At 39.8% G+C, this 20,578-nt stretch overlaps 1 protein-coding gene across 1 annotated transcript in view; it reads left to right on the top strand.

The window, feature by feature from the left end:
- HMCN1 (hemicentin 1) overlaps nucleotides 1-20,578 on the top strand; it is a 1,257,483-nt gene that overhangs the window by 849,086 nt on the left and 387,819 nt on the right. Inside the window, exons 64-68 of the mRNA XM_078642741.1 lie at nucleotides 608-767; nucleotides 3,406-3,530; nucleotides 4,403-4,586; nucleotides 5,549-5,646; nucleotides 8,496-8,774. Coding sequence (XP_078498867.1) covers nucleotides 608-767; nucleotides 3,406-3,530; nucleotides 4,403-4,586; nucleotides 5,549-5,646; nucleotides 8,496-8,774 — 846 coding nt within the window. The remainder of the gene's footprint in view (nucleotides 1-607; nucleotides 768-3,405; nucleotides 3,531-4,402; nucleotides 4,587-5,548; nucleotides 5,647-8,495; nucleotides 8,775-20,578) is intronic.

The raw sequence follows: 20,578 nt of genomic DNA, 5'->3' as shown, positions 1-20,578 counted from the left end.
GCTTTGGTACTACATAATATCTTTATAACAACACCTTTGATCCTAGAAGCAAGGCACAGCCACATTGTGGGTAGGAATATTTTTTTTACAGAGGAATAATAACACTATAAATTCAGCTGGAGGCCTGCCAGCTGCCATGTGGAAGAACTTTTAATAAAAACATAGTGCACAGGCATGGTGGCATATTTTCATTTTTTTGTATTTCAGAAACAACCCCACAAAGTAGGGGCCCCAGTTGACTAGGGGCTTTCTCTCTGCATGTGAAAGACATTAATGATTTCTCCTTCCTGAGTCCACCATTCCCTGTTCTTAGGCAGGAATAGTATTCACTCTAACAAAAAAAGACAGACCATCCAGTGGCCCCTAGTTACATGGTCACCAGTAAATTGTTTCAGAAATTGCAGCCGTATGAAGGTCCACCTTGTGGTTCCCGCACCTGTATATGAAGCGGAGATCTGTACGTTTACTGATGAAATATGTTTAACAATAAAAAAATTACTGTTGTAAGAAACATTCCAAAACATACATTAATAAAGCAGAATCATACATATTTTTACACAATTCTCTAAGAAGTGGACCATACTCGATTGTCGCTTCTTTTTTTTAGTTCCGCCAAGCGTTAAGGACTCTGATATGCCCAGTGAAAAGAGTGCGCTCCTGGGAGAAGATATTCAAATGGTGTGTCAAGCCGATGGGACTCCTTCACCTATCATTCATTGGCTTAAGGATGGAAACACCATTAACACTGGTGACTCTGAAAGGATAAGGTTGGTTTAAATTTCACTTTAAACACCTTCACTGTTTTATCATATGCCTATATTTGCTTATAAACCATATTAAATGTTATTTTTCTTAATACTTGGTAAGGATGAAAATGAAAGTGGAATGCAGACTGCTCACAGTCTTCTAGAGATATCTTGGCACAGAAGAAAATATTTTCTGTATTGTATAGAAAAGCACAAGCAGCATGTGAACAAATATGCTACAATTACAACTAGTTTGCATTCTTAATGTCAGGTGAGTGGGTCCACGATACATAGCCGTGGCCCGTGCAGGTAAGAGATGTGGGGCTGAGTGGAGGGGGGGTTCGATGGACGATATTGAGGAAAAATTAAATACATAAATTATTTTCCATCGTCGTCATCTGTCGAACCCCCCTTCCCACAGGCCCCACCACTCTTACCTGCATGGGCCATGGCTGATGATACAGCACCAGACCTTCACAAGCATGAGCCCCCCCAGTTGTTATTGCACCAACTAAAGAAACTCATTGTGCTGCTCCAGCGCTCCCTTTTCCCTGAACCTTCCCTTCCTCCTTAATGTCCCTCCCATAAACCCTATCCCTGCTCACTGTATTTTCTGCACTTATTTTCCCCTTATCTACCTATCTCCACTCCTGCTGCTCTTCTAAACTGCCCTGCTGCTCAATTAACTCTGCGCTGAACCACCCCTACTTCTGGGCTGTTTTAGAGTTTGGCAGATGTGTACACTTTGTCACAAATGAGATGGATATCCCATCTGTCTTATTACAAGTGCCATAGGAACTTTTGCATTTCTTTTAAATGACTCTCACAGAGAGCCTCTATCGTTTACATGACTTTCTGAATCTGATACCTCACTGCTGTGACGTAGCGACAGTTAATAACAAAACCTGTTACCCAGACATCAGAAAGGGCTTTAAGGCAAGACTGACAGGGCTCTGAGAGCCTGACAGTGCTGATCTGCTTGTCTGCTTTGAATGAAAGTAGAAAGCACAGCTGCAGATGGAAGAATAAAGTCAGGGAAGGTGCTGGGGGCTGGTCAAGGATGGCAAGTAAGATATATTTTCTTTATTTCTTAACTTTTGATACCTAAATACATAGCAGAGGCCATGTTATGTATGGCTCCCAAATTACTCCCCTGCCACTGCAAAGTAGTTGAAAACGGAGGGGCAGTAGATTTCGGGGGAGCCATACATAGCATAACGTTTTAGATATCACCATGTGATACTGAGGTCCATCAGAGACAACTCGAACTTCGCTCTTGTTGTCACTTTGATGTCATTCAGAGCCTCTCTGTGAAAAATATCCTCGTGATTTACTGTTACTCTTTAGTTCTATATGTAACAAGGTGGAAGGAATGCTTGTCTTTCTCATCCACATTCCTAATCCTTCCATAACCCCACTCCTGCTTCTCTACTACTGTCTCCATATCTACCCATTTTCCTTCCTGATCTCCTTTTCTGCAATGTGATTTTCCTCTGGAAGAAGTTCTTGGGCAGATGTAAACCGCTAACAAGACAAGGCAAGCTATCCATCTCTCCTGCACACTGGTAATGCACCACAGTCAATGATTTCCTTTGTGATTTCCATTTCTTGTATTTCCTCATCTGGTCCAAAAAGATCTTTAATTTCAAAATAGATCTTGTAGATTTATCACTTATGCGTTATTGCTTGCCAGAGGTATTTCTACGAATTTCTGGGAGAATTTTGACCCAAAATGTTCAGATTAAAGTTCATTTAAGTATTATATGAAAACAAAATTCAGCTAAAACGATAAGTACACTTGCAGAGTACACTATTAAAAACAGACACCGATGGGCACTGAGGGCTGATGTTTTGACATAAGTTAATTTGCATCATGGTACAGACTGTTCTCCATTTTCAGCACATTGTTTTTACTTTTAGTTCATGTAATGTGTTTCAGTATTTTTCAGAACAAATCTATTTTGTTCAAGCCACATCTTTAATTGCAATGCATTGCTGTTGCCTTTTTAGATCATTTTAAACAAACATTTTCATACAAAAGGAAATTAGAACACAATTGTGACAAAAATCACTGAATCTGAATTTGCCCCATTTTAGTAAACTCAATAAATGTTGTTGAGTGTCAAATGTAAGAATGACATTACTGTCAGAGCGAATGGCATATTTGAGTTGATTCACATTTGGATATGCCTAGATAAAATTGTATTCAGCTTGGACGTCCTGGTTTCAAATATTACTTCCCCCACCATTTTTGTGCTTTTGTGTTGGAGGGACTAGTAATCACTCTGTTTTTTGCTGATGGCACACATTCTATAAAAGCAGAGTGCACTAGGAGGTGCCAAGACTGAAAGCCTGAGGCTGTACTACAGACCTAGCCTACGAGACTGAGCTCTGCACAATTTCATTACTTTTAAAATGAATATAGCAGCAATTAAAAAAAGAAAACTGATGATGCAACCGCTTAGATCAAAGACATGCACCTCAGAGTTATTTTGTCAGTACTAAAACAACCGAAGGTAGCAAAGTCGGACATGCTTTCCTTGATGTTGAAAACAGGGAAAAAACGCATGAAGGGAATTTGTCAAAACTGATTATTCATTCAATAGGGGAATGTCTGATAGCTGAGTATTAAGCAATTTTTGTGGAATCTTTTTCACAGAATAACACCAGATGGCAGCACCTTGAACATTCTAGGTGTTCTGCTTTCAGATGTCGGGAAGTATACATGCGTGGCTATTAACCCTGCTGGAGAAGAGGACCGTATTTTCAACCTCAATGTTTATGGTAAGTACACATCAGGCTTGCACACATGTAAAGGCTTAACAAAGGGGGCTGATGCTATTCCTTTGCATTTGGACCCAGCTGCAGTTTTCTCATATAGATGCTCACACTTAACATAGATGATTTGGAAAGATCTTGGAACAGATGGTGATCCATGGTGGGATTTCTTTGGTATTTAAAAGAGTAGAATATCTCACATCAGGTGCTGGATGTCCACAACCAGATTCTCACACTTAAGCATATAGATTATTGTGAGCTAAGGTTACAGATAGGTAGCCTTCCTCCTCAATCATTTTCTTTTCTTTGCTATTCGCTTTACGATGGTTCTAGTCTCTGGTTCAGAGAAAAACCTTTTAGGATATTTTGTTTGATGGAATGTTTCAATACTGTGAGGCGTGTTCTTTATTTTAGCTGCAGAAAGAGGCTTTACAGGCTCAGTATGTGCATCTAGGCACTGCTCTCCTTTTCACATTCTCAATAGCACAATGGTAGACAGGCTCTGCAGGAGTGCACAAGTACATATTCCTGATTCAGCACATATCCGTCTTCAATAACACCAGCCACCAGATCATAAGGTAACCCATTAAGCCTTACATGATACAGTGTATGCATGATTTCAAATGAACGCTGCAGATAATTAGTGTGTTGGTATGCATATACCATCTTTATGTGATATTGGTGTTGATGTAGTAAATTGCATGGTATTGGATAGCACACTGTTAAAGTTTGTGATGTAGGCATTGGTATTTCGGCAGATAGTTTCATCTCATCAAGGGATTTAGAGACATCTGCTAACACACTTCATTTGAAACTGCTTAGTATGTGAAACCACATTTTTGCATTTCATAATATCCTTAAATTATAATCCTATTTAGTTCCACCAGCCATCCTTAATAACAAAAAGGAACCTCTGGAGCTGACTGCCATCTTAGACACGTCAATAAATGTTGAATGTGTGGCCGCTGGTTCACCACCTCCACAGATAAACTGGTTAAAGAACGGGCTTCCACTTCCCATATCATCGCAAATCAGATTACTGTCTGCCGGACAGGTCCTTCGGTGAGTTCATAACATGGAGTGATTCTTTCGGTGTCAAAATTGACTATTTACTGAGGTGTTATATTGTTTTATGTTGGCTAAATAGTCTATTCCGATCCTGTTTCATGCCATTAGATTTTTATTTTTCCAATCAATACTATTTAGCAAGGAAATATTCGCTTTCCGTCAGTGATTAAGAGTAGACAGTTTTGTTATCATTAGAAGAACTAGAGCTTATTTGTCTATATAGGTTATTTTTTTAATTCGATTGACTTAAGACTACACTCAGAATGGCTGTAATTGGATTTAATGGAAAAATCTGTACTTACAGTGCTTGAATTTCTACATCCAGTTACCGGCTGACTGGCAATAGGGTCTTAAGAGGTTTGTAGTGAATAGACATTTAATAAAAACATACCGGAGTCCCTACAAGTGTTGAGAACAACTTTTAACCAGAATGAGATACAAGAAAGAGGTTCCCTCCTTTGCAGCCTGGTATTTGAAGCACAGTCAGTGATTGTCCTAATGTGGTGGTTTAAAGAGTTTTCTGTTTTATATGTTACCCTGAATTAATTGTGAATTTACTGCCAATTTAGGAGAATATGAGCACAAATGTATTTAACCACTGCTCTAACCTTTGTGTAGGTAAATATAAGACAATCCTGGTATGAAGCCTGCTGGTACACATTTATTAAGGACTCATCTTGGTTTAAGCCCCCGGCTGCACTCAGCACTACCACTCTGGAAATATCCCTACACCAATGTGGCACCACACCACTACCAATCTGAGTGACCTTTTCCTGACATGTTTAATTTATTGGTCCTACAGTATCTTCAGCCGGCCACAGACCTAAGGCAGAGGCTGTCATTTAGGAGAGAGACAGGGAACCACGCAAGAGGTGTTCCACTCCTTGGCACACATTTTTGGATCATGATCTAATTATTAAACTGCTGTTTCTTACCTTTTGTGGTTCAATTTTCAGAATTGTGCGTGCCCAGGTGTCGGATGCTGGAACATATACCTGTGTGGCATCTAACCGAGCTGGAGTGGACAATAAACTTTTCAATATACAAGTCTACGGTAGGTCTTCATTTCTAATTTACACAGAAATGTGTGCATTTGCTGTACCTCTTAACATGAATACCATTCAGCCCCATTATGAGTCTACCAGTAAAAATGTAGTGATAATAGCGGACCTGGTAATACCAATACCAGGAAGCATTAACAAGCTTATTTGTGGGTGAGTGTAAGTTTTGGCCCTAGAATTTTTTTATTTTTTTATTTATTTTGAAAGTTTTATATAGCGCGGACAAGATCTTTGCAGATATCAGAGCACTTTACAAAGAGGGGTACATGAGGGAGCATAGTCAGACAGATATATCAATAGATCAAACAGTACAAGTAGGTGGCTGCAAAGCCAATCATGTGAGTAATAAGATAACAATACAAATAAGCAAAGGGGTCAAACATGTAGTACAGATCGGTGCATAGTATTAACAGAGTTCGAGATAATAGTTCAAGTGTATTTAGCCATGAGGATAGCTTTTACTTCATTTTTAAAGAGTGTAGTGGAAGAGATAAGCCTGGTTTCGGGAGGGAGTGAGTTCCAGATCCTAGGCGCCATTCCTGAGAAGGAGCGCTTATATGTTTTTTCCTTCCGGAATCTTCGAGGTTTCAGCAGAAGATTGTTTGGGCATCTAGTGTTTCTAGCTCCGCCAGAGATTGTCAGTTTCTGAGCGAGGTAGCCGGGTGAGTTTAGGTGTACCGCCTTGTGTGTCATGCAGGCGATTTTCAGATGAATTCTGGCTTCAAAAGGCAGCCAATTCAGGGATTTCAAGTCAGGGGTGATATGGGAATGCTTTTTTGATCCAGTGATGAGTCTCGCTGCAGCGTTTAGAGAATCTCTTAGGGGTGCGGTTGAAGTTAGGGGGAGTCCGCAGAGGGCGATGCTGCCGTATTCAATTCGGGGGATGACTAGTGCTTGTACTGCGGTTTGGAAGTCTTTGGTTGGGAGGAAGGGTTTGAGTTTCCTCAGAGTATTGATCTGGAAGTTTGCTCCCTTTGTTGCCTTGCTGATATGTTGCTGCATGTTGAGATTGGTGTCAAGTGTTATGCCTAAAGATTTTGCTGAGTCCACGATGGTGGGTTGGACATTGAGTGCGGTTAGGGTTTAAGCCAAATTTGAGTGGTGGAGATCTTCGCTGGAGGTGAGATCAGAAGGAACTCTGTTTTCAGGGCATTGAGTTTGAGATGATTATCGGCAAGCCAGGATTGGGTGCATCTGATCGTTGAGTTCAAGAGCAAGATGTCTTTGGGGGACTGTAATTTGAGATAAAGTTGGGTGTCATCAGCGTACATGTGAAAGTGTACATTGGATGCTTGTAGCAGGGTAGTGAGAGGTTCCATGACTAGGTTGAACAGAGTTGGGGATAGCGAGGATCCTTGGGGGACGCCTAGCGTTACAGGTATTGGCGAGGACATCAGGTTATTGCTCTTGAATTTCTGCGACCTGTTGTGAAGAAAGGAAGTGAACCACTTGAGAACAGTTCCAGATAAACCCATTCTTGTGTTTAGTAGTTCTAGTAAATTCTCATGTTTAACGGTGTCGAATGCTGAAGAGAGATCAAGAAGGATGAGGAGGCAGGTGTAGTTTTGGTCTAGCATTTGAAGTGCGTGGTCAATTATGTGAGTCATAGCAGTTTCTGTACTAATGACTAAAAACGTGGCATTGAAGAACTGTTACTCCATATTTTTTCCAGTGTCTAGAACCTGTTCAGTCTCATATTCCACCCGCATTCAGCAGGTACATTTTGTGGCTGGAAAAGCAAGTGGTATTACTGAGTGCAGTTTTACCCATTGCAGAATCTCACCCAGTAATCCAGGGTGGGATTCTGCACCCTGTAAAACGTGTACTTGTGTGGAGTGATATTTCCACAGAAATATATGCTTGAATAGCTTTCCACATGACTCATAGTGTATAAGTTATACTCTTGATCTCAACCGCCATCATTGAGAACACAAATACTGGCAAAGTGAGGGGTAAACAGCTGTGTTATGCTTGTTGTCTCTTCATCCTATACCATTACTCACCTTACTTACAAGGACGCCAACCATCTGTAGGTCAGGCTTTGGTTTACCCGAAGCAGAGTATGTGCTGCAAAGTAATCCCGGACTGATGTTAGCATTAGGATCAACATACAAGCATTACTATAGCATATATTTCACTGAGCATTTACATTTTGATCTGTGCAACACTTTCTATGAGTAGCATGCTTGTAAAACTGCATGCATGCTTAAATGTCAATCCTAGATAAAAAAAAGTTTGAATTCACAATTGAATTGGTTGCAGTTTAACAGAGTTAAAGTTGTGTCATACATTGAGGCTGTATGAGACCTTTCACTGTTGATTAGAGCTCTGAAATGCAATTACAAAGTGCATTCTTTAAAGTTTGGCAGATGGCGTACTCCGGCAAAACGTGGCTGATATCCCGTCTACTCTATTACAAGTACAATCTGCTAAGTTTGTGGCAGAGTATCCAATCCACCAAACTCTATTTAAGGTCCAAAGTAATTTGTTATAGTTTGCTAGGGTTTGATCTATGTGAAAGCACTCGAAATCGATTCAGAGTGCACATTGAGTATGTGGAATTATCTGTATCTCGGAATTGGAATTGCATCCACTTTAGATTACCTTTCCTAATTGCGTGATTTTTGAGACAGGTAAATCAAGCACCTTGAAAACTGTATTTTATGTCTTATGTCAATCGGAAGCTGCAAGCCCAAGGAATGTCTCCTGTAAAGTGCAGAATGCGTTCTAACAATTTTTCCACTTTTTTATCTTGCTGAGGCAGTTTGACATCATGTAGTAATTCTAAAATATGTCTCCATACGTAGCTCTTGTACCTGCCCTCTCATTTTTCTTTGCATAGTCCCCCCAAGTATGGATAAGGCCGGTGGAATGGAGGAATTGACTGTGGTGAAAGGGAATTCTGCATCTATGATGTGCTTTACCGACGGTACTCCAACACCTAACATGTCATGGCTGAAGGATGGGCACTCCCTAGAGCTGGGAACTCACCTGACTGTGAATAACCATGGGATGGTTCTCCATATTTCTTCAGCCTCAATGGACGACCATGGGCAGTACACTTGCATCGCATCCAATGAGGCCGGGGAAGTCAACAAGCACTTTATCTTGAAGATGTTGGGTAAGCTTTACTTGAATATTAATGTAATGCAGACACAGTACTATTCTAGGTCCTCTACTGTTAGCGTATAATAAATGTGAATCTTACAGCATGCTTAGGAAACATGCACACACACATGCATTACACATGTGAAAAAAGAGTCAGTCGCTCATTATGAGGTGGCCATAGCTTCATGTGATAATTATTGCATCCAATAAAAATTAATGCCAAGCTGCTTGGTATTCATCAGATGCAATAATCTTTGCCGATCACAAGTTTTTAAGGAATAAGATGCAGATTTTGGTGCTTACTTGGCATTTCCTAGGTTAAAATGTGGCCTGCAGATATTGATCCCAACAAAACTCATAATGTGATAAATATGTGCTAACAGGAGTTACTGAACATATCTTTACTCTGCGAGTTTCTGCCACTCTGGGCTAGTGTAGTGCATAAAGCTCTCCCAAAAATATTAATTGGCTTACCACAAAATGTACATATCTTGCAGCATGCTCAGTCCTGAAATGCAAGAAACATAGTCACATCACTTCATCCTTAAGAAAGCTTGTTGACCCCTGTAGGAAGCCATGATCAAATTTAAAATGCATACATTTTAAATGTAATGAATCTTTTATAAATTTGAAAAGGAAGACACCTTTCACAAAGTGTTATGGATCACATTTCCTCTAGTCGACCAACTCAAAGATCATCTGCAAGTCAGAATTCAAAAGACTAAAGCACAGGGTCTGATTGCTGGGAACACATGATCCACAGCTTTAGAATGCTCTCCCTTTAGGCTTGAAGGCACTGGCAAATTACCTAATCTTTAGGAAACTGGTGTGCAGTTTAGAAAGTCTTATGGCTGAACACAAAGAAAAAGACACAATGACCAGAGCCGAGTGGTCAGATTCAGGCTGTACAACAAGATCAAAGTGAATAACATCCAACTTGTATTCAAACACTCAGAACTCTAACAATACTAGCCACCATAAGTCTGGTACATCGATGCAATGACTACTGAACATGTTGTCAATCATTAGTTGATCCTAGCAACTACGCAACCATTCTAAGGTTACACATAGCACACAGCTAACTATATCCACTACCAATATTTGCAAGTTGATATGGGGTACTCCACAATTGTCAAAAGGATGTAGGCTGATTACAAAACACTCAAATATGTAAATGGTGAGAAGAGGTGTTTCTAATGCACGTAATTTAGGTTCAATGAAATTGGGTAGTCTAGTGGTCAAAAAAGTGGTCTAAGTTGAGGAATTAGTTGCAATCTAGCCGCAGGAGGAGGTGATTATCTGAAGGAAAGGAGTTTTTACGTATGCAAGAGAGACTACTTTGGAATGCACCAGTAGGCATGTCAATTCTGAAACATATCAAGACGGGGTTTTGATAGAGCGGTCTTTGTGCCAGAATGAGATGAAAACATCACTCTATTGAACATTATTGTATCAAAGGTTTTACAGGAGTATCTTCCCCTTTGAAACATGATAGAGCTCTCTTTAATACAGCCCAATCACTGACACAATATCGAGTGCCTGTTTCATATGGGAGAAGTCAGGAGTGGAGATTATATATATATATATATATATATATATATGTATATATATATATATATATATATATATATATATATATATATATATATATATATATATATACATACTTGAGTAGGATCCCCCATCCTACTCAAGTACTTGAATGTGGTTTTAATTATAAACACGCACTTAAAGCAGACCTGTACTTGCAATGCAGTGACCACATGCCTCATAAGGCATTGCAGTAGCATGAATTGGGAGGGGCTTCTGCGGGGACATGTGATGCTAATAAAACCGAGGAAGGAACTATTGCAAGCCTCAGTGGTGTTTATGAGCTGCCCATGAAGAAGGGGCCGCAATGCCCTGAAACGCGCCGGCATTCTATAACTAGAGGGAGAATCACGGTGAGCTGCATTTACTGCCAAATGGCCGGGGTGAAGTCGAGTGCCCTTCGAATGCTTTGGGGCATTTTGCTGGTACATATATTTATACATATATGCCAAGTCACACTCCTGTTTCCCACCAATAGCGGTGGCGTTCCTGCTTCGGGGTGTGAACCCGATATATTAAATTCCAAAAAGTCAACGCCAATCCTCACCACAACATAACACGAACTCCAGTTGCTTTTAAAAAGTTTATTCACCAACATGCCTGCATCCAATGCGTTTCGGAGACAGCGGCTCCTTGTTCATTGGTTGGGGGTGGACACAATGGCATACATTTTATACTTAATAAACATGGAGGCAGGTTGTGCACAAAGGTTTGGAAAACATAAACTGCATCATTAAAACCGGTTTCATTGTAAATTCAGTGCACAAGATAATTAGAAGCATAACTTCTGTTTGTTATTTCATACTGCATTGGCTCACATTTATTATGAATTTATCCATACATTTAAATGGTCACGACTCCGCATATTGCAAAAATCACATCTCATGCATAGTTCACTTGCTTAAAATAACTAAAGGCAAATGCCTAACATACCAGGAACATATTCTTATGTTCCAATTTCCAGCGAGCAAGTGGCAATAAGACATGCTGACTCAAATTAATATCACAGGCTAAAACACACTCCTTTTGTATTGATCATCAGATGTGATGTGTGCAGTCATTCTCACTTTTCCCCATTGGGCTTAAACATTGTTGTGTCAGTTTTCTGTTGCCACCACATTCTATGTTATTCATTTTACTGTAACCATGCATGACTAAATACCATATACATTGAGTCCATTGCACAAAAAGATTACCAGCAAGTACTGGACTCTCCTTTTCTAGTGAGCAGATATAGGAGCTCCTTTGCATTTCCTTTTAGTGCGTAGGTCCTGAAACTCCAACAAAAATATACAAAAACAATATACAATTAAAATCACAAAGCAGATGTCACTCGCCTACTCAAAACCAGTTTAAAATCTTTATTATATCATCTATATTATTAAATGAATTTCATAATATTTAATTTAATTCTATTTTATTTTACTTCCTTGACTGTATGTGATCTTATAGAGCCTTATAAACTGAAAACTATACTTACTCCATAAACATTTCTCCTATACGTCTTGCAAATGATATAATAAAGTGGGCGAGTGACCCCTGCTTTGAGATTTTAATTGTATATTGTTTTTGTATATTTTTGTAGGAATTCCAGGTCTTTTTTTAAAGAATTTTAAAAATTATAAGGAGGGGGCTGAGTGGCTCCCCTCCTGGGCCGATTTTGGCCCTGGGGACCCCATCCCCCGGGGCCTGGCCTCTCTTCTGGGTGCCCTGGTCCCAACCAGGGCACCCACTTACAACTGTTGGGGACCATGGGGGGATCCTAAAGGCTCCCGTGGTCCCTGCCGGCCCCGGCCTCCTGCAGAAGTAGGCACTGCTTTCACAAAGAGGAAGCTGCTAAACATGCAGCTCCCACTCTGTGAAAGCAATTCTGCTGTGCTTCCAGCAAGCGAGAGCATATTTAATGCTCTCGCTTGCTGGAAGTGGAGCTTTTGCAAACAGCTATGTCTTGGGGGTGGGCACCCTGAGACATAGCAGGAGCCGGCCCTGGGGAGGTAGCGACCCCCAGAGCCACCAACGGCTCCAAGAGGGGCAGTGCAACCCCCCTCCTTTCTTGTTCTAGGGCCAGCCCCATGGTGGTGGTGGTCTCCCAGGATGAGAACGGCATGGAAGGGGGGTCATGCTGCCCCCTCCCAATTACTTCATAGCAAGATGTCCCTGAGAGGTGATGGTCTCCGGGCCAGGGTGGGCCCTGACGCCTGCAATATAATTTCATTTTGACCCCGGGGAAGTGGTGGTCCCCAGAGACAGGGGGGTCCAAGAGGTCCCCCAAAAAACATTGTAGCCCTGGGGAGGTGGTGGTTCGTGGGGCATGGGGGGTCCAAGAGGCCCCCCAATTATTTTGTGGCATGTTGCCTCAGGGACTAGGTGGTTACTGGGGTCTGGTTGGGTATGAGAGGCCCCTCGTTTATAAAATCAATAGACCCCGGGGAGGAGGTGGTCCCCCCTCCTTTATTAACAGAATGTCCCGGGAGCTGGCCCATCTGGGAGCCGATAACTAACGGTCCGCAGATCCCATGAAATATTTTTACAAAAATGCTTTTTTGGCCCTGTGGAGTCCCTATGGGACCCCCTCCCCCAAGAGGCCTAGGAGGTCAGGGCATTTCTACCCCCTCCCCCTTTTCTTTTTAGGTCCCGCCCGAGCCAGGGCGCATGCGCTGTCTGCGTGGCATTTAGTAAGGGCTTTTTACTCCAAACACACGCTCGTGCATGTGCTTTTTGTTAATCACTTGCTATTGGGCTTTGCATGTGTCTTTCTAAGAAAGACAGCATGCGATTGGCCCAAGGAGGGTGCATGTCCCGACTTCTCTGTTCTCTGGCCTAGGGTGCTCGGGAGCGAGCATGAGCGCCATCTGTTTCCAATTATCACGCCCGCTAATTGGAAACAGTCTTCTCCTGCAGCGGCGGGCACAATCGCGCTCGCGCTCGCACCCCTTCTGGACTTGTTTTTAAATGTTAAAAGTCCCGTTATTGCTTTACATGCTAAATCTTTTGATAACTCCGCTTCTTGCTTTGGTTCTTAGAGAGTACCGTAGCTCTGAATTTACTAGCTTACCCATATCTAGAACCAGTACGAATACGACCAACAATGCAACAAATATATTAAAATATAAGCACAATTGCTGAAATGGAAAAGTTAGAAACATGTTGTACAGAATGTATTTTACCTACGAATAGTTTTTGCTGCACGATAGCATGAGGGATTCTAATGTTGCTTTGTCAAGAATCATTGCAACCAGTGTGGGCACATTTGAGGAGTAAATTAGTAGCACTGTGTTATTCATAAGAACTCTTCTCGGTTAATCGTGTTCTTTTCACCCAAAGTAGAAGTCGGCGCAAAAATGTCTTTCCTCAATGCCTATGATGCCTACATATGTCCGTCATCTATTTTGCGGTTTTCCTTCAGCGGACGTGACATACAGTAATGGCGAACACCCATTACAACGATGCGAGCGCATCGCGGGCACATTACATCGGACATTTCACATTGTGAAAATGTTTACGACACATACTTATGCTTACATCGCGGAAATGTTTACAGCGCATGCTGTTACATCGCACATTTATTGGAAGCTCAGGCCACATGCTTAACATACATTACAGATAGCAAAAACGTTTTTCCGGTGCAAATAACAAGTGGATTTTGCAATTAAGCAATCCCCTGATAACGTGAGGTTTCACGACGCAACACGTCTACAACAGCTCATACTTCTTGAAAAATATAAAACATACAATAACAAGTGAATTTTGCAATTTAGCAATCACCTGATAACGTGAGGTTTTACGGTGTTTGTAGCTTTTTGAACAGATCTTCGCATTAAACAAATAATATAGCCGAAACTGTATTTTTTACACGGCACTAGAATGCATTTTGTTAAAGGTTAAAGGATATCACGTTAAATTAATAAAATGAAAACATACATACATTGTAATCAGAATGCTCCTCTTTGCGCCTCACACCGGCCTGTAGCACTGACTCGCTCGCGCACACCCATCTGTCTTATCAAGAGCAGGGAATTGACCACACATCACTGTGCTTTACACAAGAATGCACAATTTACCACATGTTGTTGAATGTGATCGCCAGAGACAATAAATAACATTTGTCTTGAAAATATATAAACCCCTTCCCCGAAGAGAGCTTCGAGAGAGGCACAGTCAGCTTAGTAGAACCTCTGAACATGTACCTACATTTTTATCTGCAGTGCTCCACAGAAAAGAATAGCTTTCTTGTAGACTGGTCTACTAAGTTTGAAGTCTGAAACGTTTACAAGAACAGGCGAAGGTCTGATGCAATCCAGTCTGCACCTCTGAAAGAAAAGACACTTAGCAGGGAAGTGAAGTGTGCATTCTTACATAGTGGCCATCCTTCACTAGTCTGTGTCCCTAGTCACCCTTCAAACGGACAGCTGCGCACTACTTGCAACTCTGCAGTCTGGCCCTGTTGGGTTTCTCAGCCGACAGCAGAGGGATGAAGGTGTCACTGTGAGATAGCTTCATACTACTGGAGTGTTGTTAGCACTAGGGTCTTTCATCTAGGTGACAGGAGTAGGTTAGCAGTGGTTAATGCGATAATAAGGGCCCCGGAAGGAACTGAGTTGTCGAGAGGGGTGTTTCAGAAGGCAGTGTGCTGTAAGAAAGGTGAATGGAGACAGACTTTTATAATGCAGTGAAAGTGCGTAGGGTACTGATAGAGCTGGGATCTTAAATAGCAACATGTGAGATGTCAGCAACTCCCCTGTTCCAGTTTCCATTCTGTTAATAGCTACAAAATTTCTCATTGAACCCACCTTGACCTAAAAGGATCAACTCTTTTAATCAAACACGTTTCTGAAAGAAAATAATACAGCAGATGCAATTCAGAGTTTTATCCTTTTATTAACATGTTTTTTTCACCACCCGTTTTGTGATTGTATCACTAAGTTACTTTGTCATTTGTACACGTTAACGTTATCGGGTACAGATATATCCAACAATACATACCTTCACGTAACATAACAGACTTGGTACAATGGCCTGTCTGCACAATGGGTCTGGCAATATGCTATAAGGGCAAGCAGGAGCAATTTGAATGTGCACACATGTTGAAAAGTAAACCAAACATGCAGGTATTTGAAATTCTACTAGTTAAAGGAAATAACGCTGGAGAGTCCAAGGCTAATTACCTTCTGTCTACTGAAGTAAGTCCGTCTTTATGTGTAATGGGGCCTGGTCATGCACAACATGTCTTTTGTTGCTACAGTGTCCCAGAAATATGGTAGTGAAATGAAGTAATGGCCAATATTTGCATAACTCACATGGTTGTTCCTCCTATAAATAGGTCTAACGAACCAGTGGGAAATCGACAAATAGCGAGGATTGTAAAGCATGTACACCATGTTAAAGTGCTGATCATGGAAGGACACAGCGTCGTTCATGAGATTCAGTATGCATGCATGATAGCAAACCAAATATCAACATATAACCAGGCCAAGGGAGTAAAAACAGAAATGGGTATTTATCAAAATGTATTTAATAAGAAAATGTTTAACACGTCTTTGTTTGTCTTTTAAGTAGTAAAAACGTGTATTTAGGCCATAGTCTTTAAAACATTAACATTAATTCCTATATATAATTACACATACAAAGTTAAAAGAAATATTTCCATTCAAATCAGTTAAAACCATTAATACCCAGCACGTCACATCTAAAAATTGCATAGCAAAAACTATTTATTTTCCCCTGATGACCACTTATCCAATATTTAAATAGCACTGGTTTTAGTAGCCGACGGCTTAGTTCGAAAAAATATAAACAATCACAAGATATTTACAGGGGAACGTCGTACTCTGAAGCCGCAGTTCCAATTCCCATCCTTATCTAGGTATTCTTTCAAATAAGTACCTCTGGCATAAAGAGAGTTTAATCAAGGTCTACATTTGAATAAAACATTCCACTTTGCTGGATTGGGTAATTCAACGAGATATGGGTACACTGTTAAATCTTGCCAAGAGGCTCTCAAATGCACAGTGTAAATGCTCTTGACACATAAACTGGTTCCCAAATTGTGTGCTTCTAGTCCAATATTTTACTTCATTTAGTCATCATTTTCTTAATTATCACATACAAGAGCACCTTCAAATGTGCGAGTTCTGTTTGTCTGCTGTACAAAAAACTCTTTTGTTTGATTTAATAGACCAAACGTTTACTCTATGTATAATTATAATCTAGCCCACATATAGCGTGCACATGATCCAGGACTTTCCTCTTATTTCACTAATAGCATTGTGATCAGCGCTGGGGCAGTTATGTTTCTCACTTCTAATAAATTGCTAAAGCATGATGTGGTAGCACTGCCATTTACAGACTGAACATTTTCATTGAAATGGCTACAAACTTTCCCACTGACAGGTATTTTTACTGAGAAAACTATTCAGTATACAAACGAAATTGTGTGGAAATTTGTAACATGTCAAAGTAACATGTTAGATTTGTTTTGATTCTATTAAAATCTTTTTTTCCTTCACACTTCGAAATTACAAAAGATGCTTTCTTCACCGCTGATATAATGGAAGACATTTTTATGTAAAAAATAATTTTGAATCAGGTTTTTCAGTTGTATATAATGTTGTCTTCGTTTGTATAAAAGTAAGAAAAATGCTTAACACTTTTTATTATAACTTTTCAACATGATGCACAGCAGCCACAATGCTCTACATAGCCAAAAGTTCTGGCTAAACACATAAGGTCCCAAAGGCGAGACCTATTGGCTATAACAATGATTGTTTCTAAATGTTTTTTCTGGGACTCGGCTCGAGTCCCGAAACGGCTGCCGACACTTCCTGGTTTGAAAACCGCTCAACCACACTACCCCCTAGAAGAGCACCTTGGGATTGCCAGAGCAATCCCCTGTCCACTTATATGGGAATACCTGAACTCTTTGCATAGTGTACCTCGTTTTGGTATACTATATAAAGAGCCAGCTTCCTACACAGTATGTTCAACAGTAGAGAAAGCTTTGGACTGTGGAGGAGAAAGATTTACAATTCCCACTACAGTCTGTGCAACAGTAGGGAAAATGTGTGAACTTCAGATGGGTAAGATTTACTGTTACCACTCAAGTCTGTGCAACAGTAGGGAAAGCGTTGGACTTGGGCGGAATTCAATTTACTATTCCCACTCCAGTCTGTGCAACAATAGAGAAAGTACTTCTCTTCAAACACATTACATATTTGAATAGCCCTATTAATTTAGAACAAATAAAAACTGTAATAATTATTATGTAATTCACTTTCCAACCTATATTCCTACAAACCCACCAGCCCACACCAAAATATAACTAATATATAAAGTTATTATACAATTTATATAATTAAGTCAATTAAATAATTATTACTTTAATTAATAATTGTTAATTGTTTATTACTTAAATAACTTTCCACCCTATACCCCGATAAACCCAGCAGTACTCACTTAAAATATAACAGCAAATATAATTATTATATAATTTACAACATTAATAATCAATTAAATAATTCAAATAAATTATACATTAATTGTTAATCAGTTGTTATTCAATCCACTTCCCACCCCATACCCCTGCAAACCTAGCAACCTTGTACAACAGTATAAATTACTATTAGTAATTACACTTAAAGTTCTGAATCACTTAAAATTACAAACTATATTTAAAAATATTCTTAATAATTATACACACAATGATAACGCATAAAACTAATATATAAACTAAAACATATTAACATAATTAAAAACAATATTTTTGTATCCCAATATTTACAACTCAATATTTTGTCCAACTACCATCCAGGCGTGAAACAAAGCCAGATGGTGTCTGTAAGTAGTTATTAAGCAGGATTTGCAGCTTGCTGTAGCCCATGTTTAATCATGCTTTTCAATAAGCTAATGTAAGAATTGGTTATGATCAATAATTAAGCCCATATTTTGAAAATAAGATCGGCATGAATTATCTTCCTGCAAACTCACTTCTTTATTAGTCTCTATGGGGACATTTTTAACTCTTGCTTGATTATTTTAAATGGTGGAAAAATAATATGATAATACTGATTTTGACAAATGCTTGATTGGTATTAGTTTCATAAATGAGAACCACAACTCATTGTTAAAGATTGATATATATTGTCTGGAGACCTATGAATATGGGGACTAAGCATATGTTTGTGGCAGACTGTTGATAGACACATTGGTTAAAATTATATTAATTGGAGCTTTATTACAGTGTTTGGTCTAATATGAAATAATGTTATCATAATACATGAAAAATAGCAATACTGAATGAATGGATACATAGCACAAGTAGAATAAACATTTAGAACCATTCAAATAAGTTTTTGTCCAACAGTGTTCAAATTCATTTTATTGTATCCTCTTAGTTTACCAGAAGATATCATAACTTCCTTCCTAAATGTGAAATGTCTCTGTTCATATCTTAAATAAAACTTCTGTATAAGACATTGGTTGGACCTCAGAAGCAGTTAGTAACACTTGAAAGATATTGGTTTCCAAATAATCTTATCATTAATGTGAGCATAATGAAAGTTGTAGTTTTAAGAATGAAAGATCAGGGGCCAGATGTAGGAAGCCTAATTCCGGTCGGTAACAGCCAAAATTACCAAATTTGGGCCGTTACCGACCGGAATTAGGCTTTTCAGAGGTGGCCAAATTGTAGGATTCGGTAATTTACCGAATCGGTAACTTAAGGAATCGGTAAATTACCGAATTCTTAACATACTGAATCGGTAAATTACCGAATCCTTAATGTAGAGAGCACTCAAGTGAGTGCTTTTTACATTTAAGGATTCATTATTTACCACCAACTATTAGTTGGTGGTAAATTCCGAATACCTTTTAAAAAGCAATTTTTGTGCTTTTTATTCAGTGCCATGTGGCAGACATATAAATGTCTGCCACATGTGCACCCATGCACTATACAGGGGTGCAACAGGGTGTCAATGGGACACCCTGCCACCCTTGTAGGTCTACCCCCTATTACCGATTCAGTATTTACCGAATCAGTAATTCTCATTCATTCCTATGGGCCTCCAGGCCCATAGGAATCAATTGGAATACCGATTCGGTAAATACTGAATCGGTATTTACCGAATTTTACAGATTCAGTAAAATTTACCGAATCATTAGCTACATATCATTTACCAATTCTAAAATACCGAATCGGTAACATTCGGTATTTTAGAATCGGTAAACGATATTTACCTACATCGGGCCCCAGATCTTCTTAATGGTTGGAAGGTGAAATGGCAGAGGTGATCTTGCAATATAATTATTTAGTTCTTATCTTTCATAGTTCATAACTATGGTTGACTCATTTTTATTTGGAATGAACTAATCCGTTAACTAAAATTTGGCAGAATGGCATTGTTAACTCTAGGAAAGCAGGACTGTTTATCATACCCCTGCTATGAGCATACTAACAAATGATTGAATCAATATCAATGTATGAGTCATTGCAAGATTTCATTCCTACAGATGACTAGGATAACCCGAGGAAATATTTCAATATAGTGCCACAAAAGGACCCATCTTTGCAGTCCTCTCCCGTTAAACCCCTTGCACTGGATGCCACCACTCCATACCATATTACACAGTCATCCGAAGGGTTGCTGACAATAAGATTATGTTACATGTGGTTGAGGAAGATGATTTCTTGGTGGAGAGTTTTTCTGAAATTAAACTCTCAGTCCAGTTTCCCCAATGCTGAAAGACATGAAAAATAGGTAACTGAGAACTTTAGAGGTCAAGTTAAAAGAAGGGTTGTGACCCTGAGGGTAGAGAAAGTAGAAGGTCTTACCAGAGGATCTCTTGTATGTAAGAGAACATGCACCACCAAGCTCCCTCTTAAACCACAAAGCCACAAACAAGGCCTTGGCATGGAGCTCTGGGGATGCACCCATCACTATACTTGTAAAGTCGAAAGACAGAGACACTAGCAAAAGGGTAGTGGTCAGCAAAACCACACAATAGCTGTTTGCCAACTCAGTGGATGTGTTGTCCAGGTATGAAAGGTATCACTGGGAAGATATGGAGCAACTGATATAAAACCTGCCAGAGGAATGCCGTGCAACAGCCAAGACCTTGCTACAAGAGGGGAAATTAATCTCCGCTTCCAACATCTGATATGTGCTTGTTGCAGCAATCACCACATCCAGTGTGACAAATACTAGCTTCTTATTTCAAAGACATGCCGGGTCA

Source organism: Lissotriton helveticus, chromosome 1_1, assembly GCF_964261635.1.
Source record: "Lissotriton helveticus chromosome 1_1, aLisHel1.1, whole genome shotgun sequence".
In the NCBI taxonomy this organism is placed as follows: Eukaryota; Metazoa; Chordata; class Amphibia; order Caudata; family Salamandridae; genus Lissotriton; species Lissotriton helveticus.
This window is presented reverse-complemented; position numbering and strand designations above follow the sequence as displayed.